This window comes from Vidua macroura, chromosome 4 (assembly GCF_024509145.1).
Source record: "Vidua macroura isolate BioBank_ID:100142 chromosome 4, ASM2450914v1, whole genome shotgun sequence".
Lineage (NCBI taxonomy): Eukaryota > Metazoa > Chordata > Aves > Passeriformes > Viduidae > Vidua > Vidua macroura.
The window spans coordinates 37,407,981-37,422,526 of record NC_071574.1 but is presented as its reverse complement, the minus strand read 5'-3'; the positions used below and the strand labels follow the sequence as shown (position 1 = coordinate 37,422,526).

Genomic DNA, 14,546 nt, shown 5'->3' with positions numbered 1-14,546 from the left:
ACTACCCAACTGATTTCCTGTCTATTTTTTCTCCACTCCTCTGTGTCAAGAGTGCTGCAAGATCTTTTAAGCTGCACTGCAGGGAGTCAACATGCTTTTAGGTGATGGCAGCATACCAGTATTAATTTGACTAACCTAGTTCAGCATGCAGTATGCAATTATTTCTCACTCTCCTCCTGATTTTTTTCCCCAGCCTATTTTCAATTTAATTTATATGTTGGTAAAGATTCTACCTTTAAAAAAGACAGATAGACCACAAGCCTTCCATTATGCTGCAGCTGCCGCTGTTATATTTTTCACTAAAAAAAAAATCTCACCGTGTGTGAGAATGGGATTTGAATCATAATTGCTAAATATATCATATATAGAAATTTGATTGCTTTGCTTTATTTTTCCTGAAGGGGGAAAAATGTGAGGGAAAAACCATACAGTTCATTTCATGCTTCACTACAGTGTAATTCTAGACCCTAAGATTTTGACCATTCCTATTTTGGTAATGAATGGAATGTAAAAGGGAGGTATTTAAAATTAATTGCAGCAGTTCTGAGGGTTAAACCTGTTTAACCCAACCTTTTATTAAAAGAATGTCAACAGAGCATATATCTTGTCTAGGGAGTGCTAGGACATCATTATTCTTCTACCAGCATGTTTAATTCTAAAACCTGGGATTTCTTCAGGTTCCTGTAGGCGTCATGCACACCATAAACCCATCCCAAATCATAGCGTCTGTTCTGAGCTACTCACTACAGCAGGATTTGACCTGAGAAACTCTAGAGTTTTGTTTTACTTTATTAACTTGGAGTACTTTTAAACAGTTTTTAAACAAAGTTTTTCCCTTGACCAGCAAGGGAATTTTCAGCCTGAAGTTCTCAGCAGCATCCGGTGAGGCTCTTGGCCAAGTTCTCCAGATACTGTATATCCACAAGGACAGCCTGCTGGCTCTTGCTGTGGCATTTTCTTAATCCTCAGAACAGATTTCCTGGATCTAGGAAATTTAATTCCTGACTCCTTTGACCCAGATGCTGGCGAAAATGTAGTCTGCAGTCTGTACATAAATATGTGTGGTCAACTTTTTAGTTTCCTTCTAGGAACTGGCCTTGCTGTTAAATTTTTCTAAAACAGTCATATTAATATGTTCAAAAATCCACTGTTGAGTTTCAGATAAAGGATCACATCTGTTCATGAAAATCTTCTTCTCAGCTGGGTTGCAATCTATGCAGCTGCTGCTTACCGGATGGAACAAAGTTTTGTCCTACAGGAATGAAAAAAAAAAATAGAATTAAGTAGCAAATGCCAGATCATTGGAAGTGTCCCAATTTTACAGAACATGGATTAAACCAGCCCTGTTTGAAATGATTTTGTGGTCTCTGTGCACTAACCTTCTGTAATAACAACAGCTATTATTACAAAGCTGTAGAGAATGGAGTATTTTCTTCCCTTGGGCTATTATCCTTTATGAAAGTGGGGATTCGAGAAAGAGGGAGATATCATCTGGTCTTTGACTAACAACCACATAATATAATGAAAAAACAGAATGTCTTTTAATATCTTTGCATACCATGTATTTGCTTGGAGCCCATTTAAATGTCTGAACCTGAAAAATGGATTTGTTTGGATTTTTTAGAGAAATCTTTCTCTTGACAGTGCTGTGTTTCTTGGCAGGGGGAGCTGTAAAATCTTCAACTTGGTGAAGATGTTAAAAATGAATTATTAACTGAAGTGGTGGACAGATGGACACAGGATTGATGTTCTCATCCCATTCAATGCCTGTGGCCTTGCTAAGACCAGCCACTGAAATATGCTCTCTCTCCTAATAAGATGGAAATCCTAACACTGATTTAGCTCCATATGGAGATTTTGTGGGGGTAAGCATGGATTAAGTTGCTTTAAAAAGCATATTTATGATGATTAGTTTTATTAATTTTACTTCACAAAACTGGAGTGAATAGTAAGTAACCTGATGCAAATCTTTGTGAAAGCAGTCAGTTGAGTAGGTGGTGAGTTGGGTAGTTTCAATATACTTAGTTGATGTAGGCAAGTGTTTTGAGAAAGGCAGATGTGGGAGTCATTAGATGGTTTGAAAGTTTCCAGGGACTATACTGCATCTGTTGAAATAAATTTCAGATTACTATTGGTAAACCACATTCAGGCTTTTCTCCTCCATACCAATGTTTGCCCTGACAGTATTTTAATACTAATCCAGGATGTGTCTGCTTGCCCAGTTTGTGAGAGGGAAAAAAAATCTACTTCTCAAATTGCAATTGATTAAAAACTCACACAAGTACTCTGGGTGCTGAGCAAGAATCATAGAAACTTCTCTTTAAAAATACCCCACATTAAAAAAAAAAAAAAATACGACAACAAACAGAAACAGAAGCTATTTAAAACCACTTTGAAAAATTAGGGTTTTTTTAAATTTAGGAAAGATTAAATTAATGGACTTGTAGTTTGTGAAAAAATGGTAAAGTACAATGCCTCTTTTTAAAATTAATACATGCAATAAGGAACCAAGTCCAAAGTACCTTGTGCTCTGGCTGAGTGGGATGGTGTTACACCTACCTTTCACACTGTTTTACTTTCAGCACTGGTCTTTCCCCAAAAGCAGTGGATGAATACACACCCCCCCCAGACTGAAATTCAGAGGGATGCCATCAAAGCTGATGGGACCAAACCAAATGAGTAGTTTGTTCTACAAGGACAGCAGGTATGATACTTGAGCTCGCCAAGAAGGGGGTAACTGTACTGTGTACAAAAGACTACTGTGTCCCTGCTAGGATGAGGTGGGCCTGTAAGAACTGCCAGGCACCATATGGGGTGGTGCAGGCACCCATCTGCACCTAGCCAGCTCCTCCTGTACTAATAAGAGCTTGATGGAGTGGCACTGTCCGAAATCAGGACACAGTGACTGTGCCATGGCCACCCTGCTGGATGTGGGACCTAGAAGGAAGGGGGCATATATTTTTTCTTGCAGTATAGCTGGGCATGAGGACCAGCCAAGATATTACGAAGTCAAAGATGTAATGCTAGAAGCTTTAATAAGATAGCTGGTACAAGAAGAAAGGAAACAGCTTCAGTACAAAAAGCTTGCTATGAAAAACACTCCAGCCTTTTGAAAGCTGGCAGTCTTTCTTACAGAAATATCACAGGCAGGCAATTTTTGAGTGAAGCATTATTGCTGCTTTTATTTAGAAAGCCTGTTTATTAGGAAAGAAGAGTGTCTTTTAAGAATAGGGACAGAGTTACCGCTTTGGAAAAACTTCTGGCTGACTTAGCTATATATAAAGGCCTGTTAAATTTATCATCTCAAGCTTATGCTGATTTAAGGTCAAAGCCCAGTGGTCTTATCTTCCACTGGATTTCAGTGGAAACAGGTTCAGGAGTAAGAGGTTCAGGGGTAACAGTTCCATGCATCCCAGAGAAGAAATTTACAAGACAAATACATACATTCCTCTTTACACCAATATTGAGAAACCACAAGCACTCTTGTGGAGGCATTTCTAACATCTGAAAACAGCAGAATATTTTTTTTTCCTTCGGAATGAAGGCAAGTCTGAAGATTATTTGCAGAAGGAGAAACTCCTCCATACGATAATTGGTCTCGACAGTTATGGGGGGCTGGTAATAACTCACAGAGCCTTTCATTTCTTATAGGACACTGCTGCAACTATGGCTAAAGTCAAGAGCAACTGGAAATCATTAGCAGCTGGTGGCTGTGGTAGTTTATCTGAAATCAGTTGGTAGCTCCAGTACAGTTTCAGCAGGACTGAAGCCCATATGATAAAAGCCACTATCACTATGACATGTTTTTGTTTGTCTGAGGGAATAATCTACACACCTCCTGTGTGACGAGTAACCGACTCTTACAGTTTGTCCCTGCAGCTGTCAGGAGAGTATGAGCAAACCCCTGTCTTCTGGGCACAGTTTTTGATGCTGTCAGTCTAGCATCTATCATAATCACTAGGCTCAGGGTAGAATTACCATATAATGAAATTGATTTTGCACAATTGTTTCTTTTTAGAGATCTACTAAATCAGCCCTCTCTTGGATACTTCTGCTCTACAAATAGCAGTAGTGGGCCTGTGGCACATAAACTGAATCATACTTTACCAGAATCAGAGCACTACCTGTCAGCCCTGAATGATGCTATGTTGAAAACCAGAGGCGTATTCCTTCACAATGAGGAACAGAAATTTGTAGGCACTGCTCTCATCTTTGGCTCTGGCATGCTTAGGAATACCAAAGAGAGTCAAAGAAATGGCTTTAGCTTGAGAAGCTAAAGCCATTCTCCCAAATATCTAATAATTACAGGTTATTTACACATATCTATCTAATGTCTTACATTGCTCCAATATGGTGCCAATATTTTTAGTCCTGGCATTACTCACATTCTTCTATTTACAACCCACAGCAATGTTTGCAATACTGCTTGGATTTATTCTGCTCCATTGCTTCTTACAGGGTTTTCTCAAAGGTATACTTGGCTGTAGACCAGTATTTCAGATTGGTCCTAAGAAAATTGATTACTTAATACTGCAGACTTATGAGACTTTGAAATAGCTGCCCAGATGTAGTTTAAGGAGTATGGGAATAAGAACAGTTTTTTGACACATGTTTATTAGTGGTAGTTTTGGCTTCATTCATCTGAAAAGAATGTAGTTTGCACGCTCTGAGACTGCACTGCAATGAGAAGCAAAGTGCATGTAATGGGGATAGGCTGTAGATTTTTTCCAGAAGAGCATTCCTTACCCAAAGTAAAATATTAATGTATTCTACTTGCCACTAAAATATTTAAGCTGTTTTTACTTGCCAGGATCCAAAACCAGGTTGTTACGATTTCTATGCTATAAGAATATAGAATCTGAAAATAGTGCCTGGCTTCAAATTGCATTTGCAGCACTTTGTAATCACTTCACAGCCGTAAGTTTTTATCAGTGGCTCAAGATGCAAATGATCATGAGAAGAGACTCATCTTTAAATTAATAACAGCCTCTTATCTTCTAGTTTTATAGGAATAATATGAGAGCATGATAAGAAATGCTTCATATTAAGCATCTTAGAAGACATTGACAAGCAAAGTCATTTCTCCTAAAGCATGAGAAGTATTTTTGGCAGGATGGATACATGGCCATTAGGAATCTAGAATGTCTGTAAGTGGTGCAGAGAACAGAAGAGAGTGCCTGACCTGCTCTCTGTTTTTTAAAAGGAAACACTTCTTTCTTAACCACATTATTATTCTTATTTACTTAGGGTGTAGATTCAGTAGCATACCATTCCCTAGGTAAAAGGCTCTAGCACAGATGAGTTTTTGTTTTGGAGGGGTGAAAACACTAAAATTTCTATTGCCAAGATGCTTTCAAAGCTGGAAAAGGATTATATCACATATAAGGTTTTTTGAGGTGTAGCTGTACTACCAGAAATCTCTAATATAAATCTGTGCTTTATCTGAGGAAACAGATTATAGGGAATATTAAAAAAACACTTACTGTGTAGCAAACTAAAACTAAGCTTAAAGAAAACCATTTATATCTAGTTCTATTATTCCAATGCAGTTTCTTAACTTGAAGGTTTACGCAAATTGACTGGCTTGCTGTCAGGTTGGGATTACGGTTAAGAATGTGTCAGTACTTCCATCATAACAAAACTTTGTGGTGTTTCTTGCTGAGATGGAAATGCCTGTCTTGCATTGAGAATTTTTATACGAGCCCTGTCAGCCTTGTGGAAATTAAAAATGAAGCTGTGCAGAGAATTTAATAAAACTTACGCTGTGTATTTTTTCCAAATGTCATGTTTTTTTGGTACCTGCTTTATTCTGTCCTCATTAAAGGTGATGAGCCTTACAGAGTGTAGCTCCAGACCTGCATTTTGTCTTATGAACTGGCTATATTAAGCAACAATGAAGTGCTAAGAATATGAAAGCTTTTTGATTTGCAGCTTGGATAGGCAAAAAGATAAATCGGTAGGGTTTTGAAGCAAGAAGGGATTATTACGGCATTATAAAGTCAGATAGGCAGGAATACAACCACCACAATTTATATCCTCTAAATATCTGCCCCATACATTCTAGCTTTCTTACAAGTAATACCTCAGCTTCAAAGAGATTACATTTCTGGAAAATCTTATGATGGACCTCGATTTGCAACATAAATAAGGTAAAATGGCACAAGCTAGTAAGTAGGCACTCAGAAAAAAAGCATCAGGAGAAACCTATTTTTAACAGTTCTGAATTAGTTTTGTAATATATATATATTTAAACTAGAAAACAGTATTGAGGTTTATCTGGCAAAGACCAATTCCTAGTACTTTGGCCTCAGCTTAAATAAGGTGAACGGCAAGGCACAATGGTCAAAGAAAACTGAAGCACGTGTGAGAGAAATCCTCGGCGCTTCAGAGAAATCCTTATCCTGAATGGAATACATAGATTATTAGTGAAATCTTTAATCAAGACAACTTGCTGATAAACTATTAAAAAACTTTAACAACAACAACAGCAACAACAAATCAGTAGCATTACCAGGACTTTTTACCCTAACTGAAGCTCTGACATTTTCTAGCTTGACCTCCTGTTTTCAGTGATTTATAAAAATGGGCTGAAGTTCAGCAGATCAAAGTAGTGTCTAAGCTGCTTATCTTTAGTTTATGAACTCCTGCCTCCTTTGGGCTTACAGCAGTGCTTTTAATGTTGGGTGGGTTTTTGTTTTTGTTGGGTTTGTTTGTTTGTTTGTTTTGGTTTTTTGAGGGAGATTTTTCTGCCACTTATAATCTTTAAAATGTAGTAAAGTACATTTAACTCATGAGCAGCATGTCTTGCTGCTGTCACATTGGATGAAAATATTTCCAACAGTGCCTCTGTTAAAATGACACAAGCATCTTGAAGCGCCAGAATGGTAAAACACCTTTCAGGGAACAGATCCAATACAGACACCCTCTGAGCTGGATCAGATCCATTTTCATTTAAATTTGACCTAAATATCTGAATGCTCAAAAAGGAACACATTTACAGAGATTACCACAAAATTAAATTGGAATAGGATGTGGTGGATTTTAAAACAGAACTGCTTTCACAGGAAAGCACAAGCCTGTGCTAAACTGAATATAGGCTCAAGACGGTCTGAACCTCTGAGATGCCCCACAGTGACTCTGACCTTCCTATAGCTCCAGTGCTGGTTTCCCTTCATCCCGTGACAGTCATACAGTGTGACAGGGCTACTGTGTGAGATGGCGTCGAAACAGAACTTCCTGGTGTGAAGTGGCTCCCCGGGGCGGATGTCTTCTCTCCAACCAAAGGTGAAGAGCTGTGAAAACAATCAGGCAATACAATCATATATTATTAGTGAAAAATGTTTAAAATAACACACAAAAGCTTAATGCAGGATTCCCTTTTTGCACACCCCAGATGCTGGTTAAATGAGGTCCTGCTTGTGTACGATTCAGTGATGCCAACTGCCTTAATTAAAGTGCATCAGTGGCCATGTAGAATATACCCCAGGAAGGCACAATCCCAACGTCAGGGAAGGAAAAAATCTCTAGTGACACAGTACTGCAGAGAGAACAGGGGATATGCTGCATTGAAGTCTTTAGTTACCCCAGTTAAAGCAGCACCTCTATGCACTAATATTTCAGCTCCCTAGGACACAGGAAGCTGCTGCCAGTGATGTTCCTTTAGCTCTCATTTGGGTCTGAACAAGCTGCCCAGAGAGATTTTCCCATGACAGCCTCTTTCCTATGTTTAATGAGCAGTTTCCTTCTGTTTATAAGAGACACTGTTACCATCGCCTCTCTCAACTCTCTTTTTCCCCCAAACAACACATGTTAAATGATCTTCATCTTTCTACTTTGAAACCTGTGAGCTACAGGCAGCTTGTCAAAGCCCTTTTTCTCACTGCCTGAGAGGAGTCATGGAGGGTCACAGTTAATAGAGGAATCCTTCTCAATTAGACACCAGCTGTCTGAAGTGATGCTGTGACACTGCAGTCTTTCAATCATCAGATGAAGGTGACAGTTCTGACAGCATCAAATTTAAAGACGTGGAGTGCATTTTCCTTTCCATGGACCAATCCTTGCAGAAAAGAGGTTGCAGGCTGTAAATTACTACCTAGAAGCTCTGTCAAGAGCTGTGAGGTTATATTATTTTCTTACTTTTTTTTTTTTTTCTATTTTTGAGTGAGTGCTATTCTTCAGCTTTCTGCATGACTTTTGATTTGCCATAGGAAAAAAAAAGACACTAACACTGAGAAAGTGAAGCTCTCTTTAAATGAGCAAACTTTGCTAGTAGAAACTGTTCAGCTGAGATGGTTCATGTGCAAATGCACACAGGCTTGTTATCCAGAGACTTAGCTCCCCATACTGAGTTCAGCTCCCCATACTGAATTCAGACTCTCTCCAACACCTCATCTCAGCTTCCTTTTGGCCCTTATCTAGCACCCTGCTCCTCCAGTGTGTACATTCCCTAATAGAACCAGCTATAAACTGAAGCTTAATAAATATCATGTGGGTCTAATCCTGAACAATTCTGTAGTGGTTCCCAGGTTTTAACTTCTTCATTGCTATAGTGATCTTCTTTCCATAGTTTTCCTAAAAGAAACACCTCTCAAAAATACTGCATCTTCAATGCTATACCATCCTCTGAATACCACATTTGAAAGGTCTTACTGTCTCTCTTGGCTTGTAGGCCCTAAATACAAGCATATATCAGAATATTTACCCTTTTTTTTTCTGTTTCTTACTGTAAGCCCTTGTTCGCTCTGTTAGCTGCTGTTACTCTCTATTTATATCTGCATTATAGGTTTTCTAAGAAAGTGTTTTCTTAGTCTGTCTCTGTGTCCTGCTTATTTCTTCCATCTCCCAGAATGCATTTTACATTTAACTGCAGTAAAATGCAGTGGACAGCTTTAATCTCATTTTCAAAGCAATTTCTGCTTTTCAAAAGATTAAATCTTTTTTCACTTTTCTTCATGTTTCTTTGAAGCATCATCATGGACTCCCTACAATAACTTATCATTTCACAAGCAAAGACAGAAGTAAGATTTGGTACAGAAAAAAACTACACTGCTGCTTCTTCAGGAAAAGAGAAGCCTAAGACAATTTTCCTTTAACGAAAAGCTAACAAAAGCTATTTTCTTTCTCTTATCCTTTACCTTTCTACAGACACATAATAAACCTAGAGTTCAAAATGATGAATAAGAAATACCTACAGGAATGGTGTGGAACAGTGCTTCCGTGATATTCTCACTCTCATTAGTACTACTGCAGAGAGAGATTCTATTTCAGGACCAGCCTCATCCTCCCCAGTGGGTGGCTCACCAAATTTCTCATTCTGTGCATGAGTTGTGAGCTGAGGGACCAATTCTTGCTGCTCTCTGGACCATGGCCTGAGGACTACTACCCCACTGAATGCATCAGTACACCTGAAAGAGCTCAAGACAGACTTTAAATCAGATCATACTGATCCAAACTATTCCTTTGCTCTTTTCTGCTCCTCTGTGGTTTCTGAAGACTGTCAGGGCTGTGTCCTCTTTGCAAGTCAAGACATGGTAACAGCAGAGGGTTTTTATTCCCTTCCACTGAAAACGAAGATCTGTGTAATACTAGATCTCAATGTTTAGACTAGCTTAGATTCTTTTTCCTCCTTCTTTATCCTCCCATTTTTAAAAAACAGTTTTATTTTTAAATCAACAAGTATGTCTTCTCCCTAGTGATATTATAAAACCAAGCTTGTTAGGGACAGGAACTCAGTTTTAGGACTAAGATAGAGAAGAGAAAAAAAATCAGAAAAATGTTATACTTCTCTATACATCCAATTATTATTAAGATGTTTCAATTACAGACACAACATGAAGGTGTACAATCTTTCCAATCTCATAATTCTAAGCTTTCCTCTTTTAAACAGCAATTTTCCTTTAGTTGAATCTGAATCTGGCCAATATAAATATTATCTCTCTATTGCATAATGTCCAACAATGTTACATGTTATTAGCTGGAGCCCAGAGTATATAATGTTCTGCTTTGCCACCACTTGTCACTTTGGATTTCACTGTTCCTTTGTTAGGAACAAACTGTGTCAGATTTTACAAGAAATGGCTGAGCCTTTTTGTACCCTTTTTGTAATTCATTCAATTCTGACTGCTTGTTGATCTGAAACAAGGCTGCACAAAATTCCCAGACACATCATTAACAAACAGTAGGCTGTTTTCACCTGCAACACATGGGGTTGCTGTTCACTGTTCCCTGCTGGACCCAAGAAACCCTCTGTCCTGGCTCAGTGGTTGCTCATTCTCCTCTTTCGCCTTCTCTCATACCGGAGTCTGTAAAACACAGCCCCATCCTCTGTGTTTGCAATCAAGAAACCCTTCAGCCCTCATGCTTTGCCTTTTCATGTAGCTGAGCCCTGTCATGCAGTAACTGGGAAATACAGCTTTCCAGCTTCATTTATAATTGGCACGGGGCCTGAAGAATGATTGCCTGATAGAGCCATTGGCCTGGGACTGTCTACAGGACAAAGGCCCTTTTGATGCCATTAAGGCTTTCCAGCCTGGCAATGTCGCTCAATTACTCACTGTCTGGCTGGGGTCTGTCAGCTGGCACTGTGTTTGACTGTGCCATTACACTGAAGGGGACAATGTGTACCCCCATCCAAAGATTAAATGTTACATTTCAGAGCTGGGCTCTGCCTTGAACTGTACCTCCAAGCAGAGAAGAAAGAGCTGGGCACTTGCTGAGCCATGTTAGAGATGGTGCCTGTCCACCCATTCCTTGGCAAGGCTGCAGAACTTGATAAGAGACAGTGATACTTGTCATTTTCCTTTGCTGTTGGTTATCAGTCCAGCAAAGCCTCAGTTTCCCCTGAAGCCAAAAGCTAGTTTTGGGCAGACAGAGATGGAAGAATGCAGTGCCATGACATGTCCTCTGGTCTCCTTTCTTCCCCTCTGGTTCTTAATTTTGGGGAAGTTTTCCAAAACGACAGTGACACATCTTCACTTCTCATCCATCTCCTGTCTACCAGAAAGCCTGCAAGTGGTCCACAAACCTTTTGACTGCTGTTTGCCCAGCAGGGCTTACACAGCCCTAAGGTGGAAGGTCATCTTTCTCTCCTGGGGTCTGCTAAAGGGCTGTGCCCCTGGCGTGGTGGCTGAGACTGTCACTGTCCTGCCCTGGTAACATGACATGAATCAAGTGGCACAAAGGATCATCTCTGTCTGGCTTTGATGCCTGTCGCACTCGTCACATTAAGCTTGCCACCGAAATCTGTAAATTTATACCAGAAGTTACAAGTCCACCTCAGCGTCAATCCATGCTATTCGAAATATGATAACAAAATACTCAATACTTTCATTAATACTGCCAGTTTCTACTGGTGTATGCAGAACTCATCGAGGCTACAAATTCCATGAGATCTAAAGTAGAGGAGCTCTGTGAGGTTGGCCCGGGGTTTGAGGCCCCACAGACGAGTGTGACAGCAGCGCAGGGCTGGCCCTGAGGGGCGCTGGCCCTGAGCGGGGCAGGCCGAGGCGAACGCTGGCCCTGAGCGGGGCTGGCCCTGAGCGGGGCTGGCCGAGGCGAACGCTGGCCCTGAGGGGCGCTGGCCCTGAGCGGGGCTGGCCGAGGCGAACGCTGGCCCCGAGGGGGGCTGGGCCTGAGCGGGGCTGGCCCTGAGCGGGGCGGGCCGAGGCGAACGCTGGCCCCGAGGGCGGCCGGCCGGTGCCGCGGCGGGCCCGTTCCGCTGGGCCGCGCTGCCCCCTGCCGCCCGCCCGCCGCACCGCAGCCGCAGCGCCGCAGGGACGAGCCGCTCCCGGGAAGCTTTCCGCGCTCTGCGGCAATGCGAGAGGATGCGCTGTTCCCCGCCAACCCGGCGGAGACGATTCGTGCTGTCCCTGGGGCACCCGTCGAGCACCCAGGGCACACACGTCGATGCTTGAGGCTTCCCAGCTCTGGTTCTGGGATCTAAGGAGCTGGCTGGTTGAACTCCCTTCGTGCTAGCTTCACCTACAGATTCTAATGAAGTCACTTTGTGTCCTTAGCACAGAAGCAAGACCTTTAGATCCAGTCTGATCCCAAAGGTTGCAGCAGCCTGGAGTACGCTGAAACATGGATTTCTCCCTACCATCCTTCTCCCTTCGTGTCATTTCCCCTTTGTTCCAGCCTTTACTCTTTCAAAGGATATTTCAAGTCTCCCTTTTCTCTGCTAGCATTTTTCTCTTATCTCACCTTATCCAACTTTTTTTTTTTCTTCTTTTCTTGTATCTGTCATTCTTAGCATTCCCCCCTCCCTTCCTGAGGAGAGTTTGGAGCTGTGCAGATTTTAAAGCCAGAGAACACTGTGATGGGTTTAGTCTGGACCATACAACTTCTTTCAATTAACTCCCTGAATTACTGTATGTCTTTTAGAAACAAAACAATTCTATTTATCTAGTTTTGGCACCCTATCCCCATGCAGTATCTTTGATAGCTATCTGAACAAGTCTTCTTTCAGCAACTTCCTTTTTGGGCCATGTTGTCATTTACCTAAATAGAATCCTTCAGCTTCTTGGTTTCATTCACTTGCAGCTCTCCTCCTGCATTTCTCGGTATCCTCAGAGCATGCCTTTTTGACCTCAGCACTTCTAATACCTCTCAGAACTCCTCTCTCCTGAACTTTCAAGTTTTTACAAAGTGTTGTGTGACTGCCAGGTCAATTCTTCTCCTCAGCATTAGAAATCTTTTACTAATCTGGGACCTTTTCCTGTGAAAGAACTCGCTCACTAAATTTACTAATAAACGGTTAGGTTGCGCTTTTCATCTGGATTCTCCTTACTCACATTGGCAAGACCCACAGCCTGTAAGTCATGATCCCTTTCCTATGGACTCACAAAGAGTAAAAATTAGAGCTCTTTTCCTCCATACTCTTGAGAACTAATAGTTTTCTATGTAAGCAACCTAAATAAAAGCCTTTTTTGAGTCTTTATAATTCCTTGTCTTTTGAAATGCTTTTTTTGCTTGCTTTTACCTGTTTATCTCACTTATGCCTCATATTTGTTTAAAATATAACTGCTTATTGAGATAAACGTGTAAAAACAGACAATGACTGGAGCTGTAAAAGGCCTGGTACTATAGTTAAAATGTTTTCAGGTAACTCAGCCAAAACCAACATGTTTTCATGACACAGTGGGGGAGAATGGGGCCTAAAAAGCTCTCTGGGCATTGCAATTCCTTTTGGAAATGAGGACAGCCCAGATGGCTGTTGGAATTTCTGAAGCTGTGTTAAGGAGTACTTCATAAAAGCCATTAAGGTCAGTAATAATTCAAAAATTATTTCTATATTTCTAAATTATTTCTGTTTTACCGTAAGAAAAAGAGAAGCTCTCAGAAATGTTTAAAAACTGGGAAAGAGAAGCAACAATGTTATCCTGATTCTCTCTTTCCACCACTAAAATACCTGTTCATGTGACCATGTTCGTTCTGAGCCGTCCTTCACACAGATGTCCAGCCTCAGCTCAGTCCCTGTGGCTCCATGTTTGCTGTCCACACACAGGTTGGCTGCCACATTTCGAATCTGCAAAACCAAGCAGCAACATTTCACAATAAACTGGGCTGCAGAATTGAGCTTTCAGCATCAGGGCTTTAGGAGTTTAGCTCTGAAGGACTTGAGATTGACTATCAGTTACATAAAACTGGTAAGATTTACTTTTTACAGGGTAGAGAGCTGTGTCCTGGAATGAACTACTCTTTATAGGAGCAGCTTCAGAAGAAGCAAAGTTTGAAATATTCTGCTTAACAAATGAAAGGTAGGTCTTATGAAATACCTTCATGCAAAAAACCTAAAGAGAAAAAGAGTCTGAGAAGTTCAAAGCTTGTCTGACTGCTTCTTCCATCCTATGAGAGCAAGAGAGATCAACAGCATTGGAAGGAACTGATTTCTGTATGAGTCTCAACCAGACATGGGAGCAGTCAGCATGCATTAGAAATTCAGGCATACCTTGCTCCAATCCATGCTCTTACTTTGACACAATAACACCATTGTAGATAAGGTCACACGTTACTCCCTGAAGTGCATAAAATTAAAAAGCACTTAACAAGTCTGCACTGAAACTTAGGCTGTTAGAAAGTACTTAACAAATCTGTACTGAAACCTATGCTTACCCATGGAGGTTCCTCCTGCATGCCTGCTGCAAACATTGCAGTGTAACTTGTTCTTAAAAGGAAAATCTTGTTCTTGAGGCTGAAGCAACTGAGTAATAATTAATCTGTGACTATCAATCATACCAGTTATGAACTACTGCTGACAGGTAAATTTTCTCTGAAACATTGGGTTGAAAAGTAGATTTGCCCACTGCCACCAAAAAGAGCAAAATCCTAACTTTGTGTTGCAAATCCATGCACATTTCTCCTTGAGTTCCTTAGCTGGGATAGTTAAAAAATCCTTTAGACACCTCCATAATGAAAAGGATTTCTTAAAAAAACTTACCCTCTCAATGAGGTAAACAGAAACTAAGTAATCAAAATGCATGGAAACATGCACAAATTTTAAATGTATAATATATAAAAGCAGGTGCATATTTTGACATTCTGGATGC

General features: G+C 40.6%; 1 protein-coding gene across 1 annotated transcript in view; it reads right to left on the bottom strand.

Moving 5' to 3' along the window:
• Window positions 1-771: 771 nt before the first annotated feature.
• The window catches only part of GALNTL6 (polypeptide N-acetylgalactosaminyltransferase like 6), a 433,763-nt gene continuing 419,988 nt past the window's right edge, over window positions 772-14,546 (bottom strand). The window contains exons 10-12 of the mRNA XM_053976466.1: window positions 13,409-13,525; window positions 7,143-7,292; window positions 772-1,252 (exon numbers count right to left, since the gene is read on the bottom strand). Of these exons, the coding sequence (XP_053832441.1) occupies window positions 1,085-1,252; window positions 7,143-7,292; window positions 13,409-13,525 (435 nt within the window). The 3' untranslated portion in view covers window positions 772-1,084. The remainder of the gene's footprint in view (window positions 1,253-7,142; window positions 7,293-13,408; window positions 13,526-14,546) is intronic.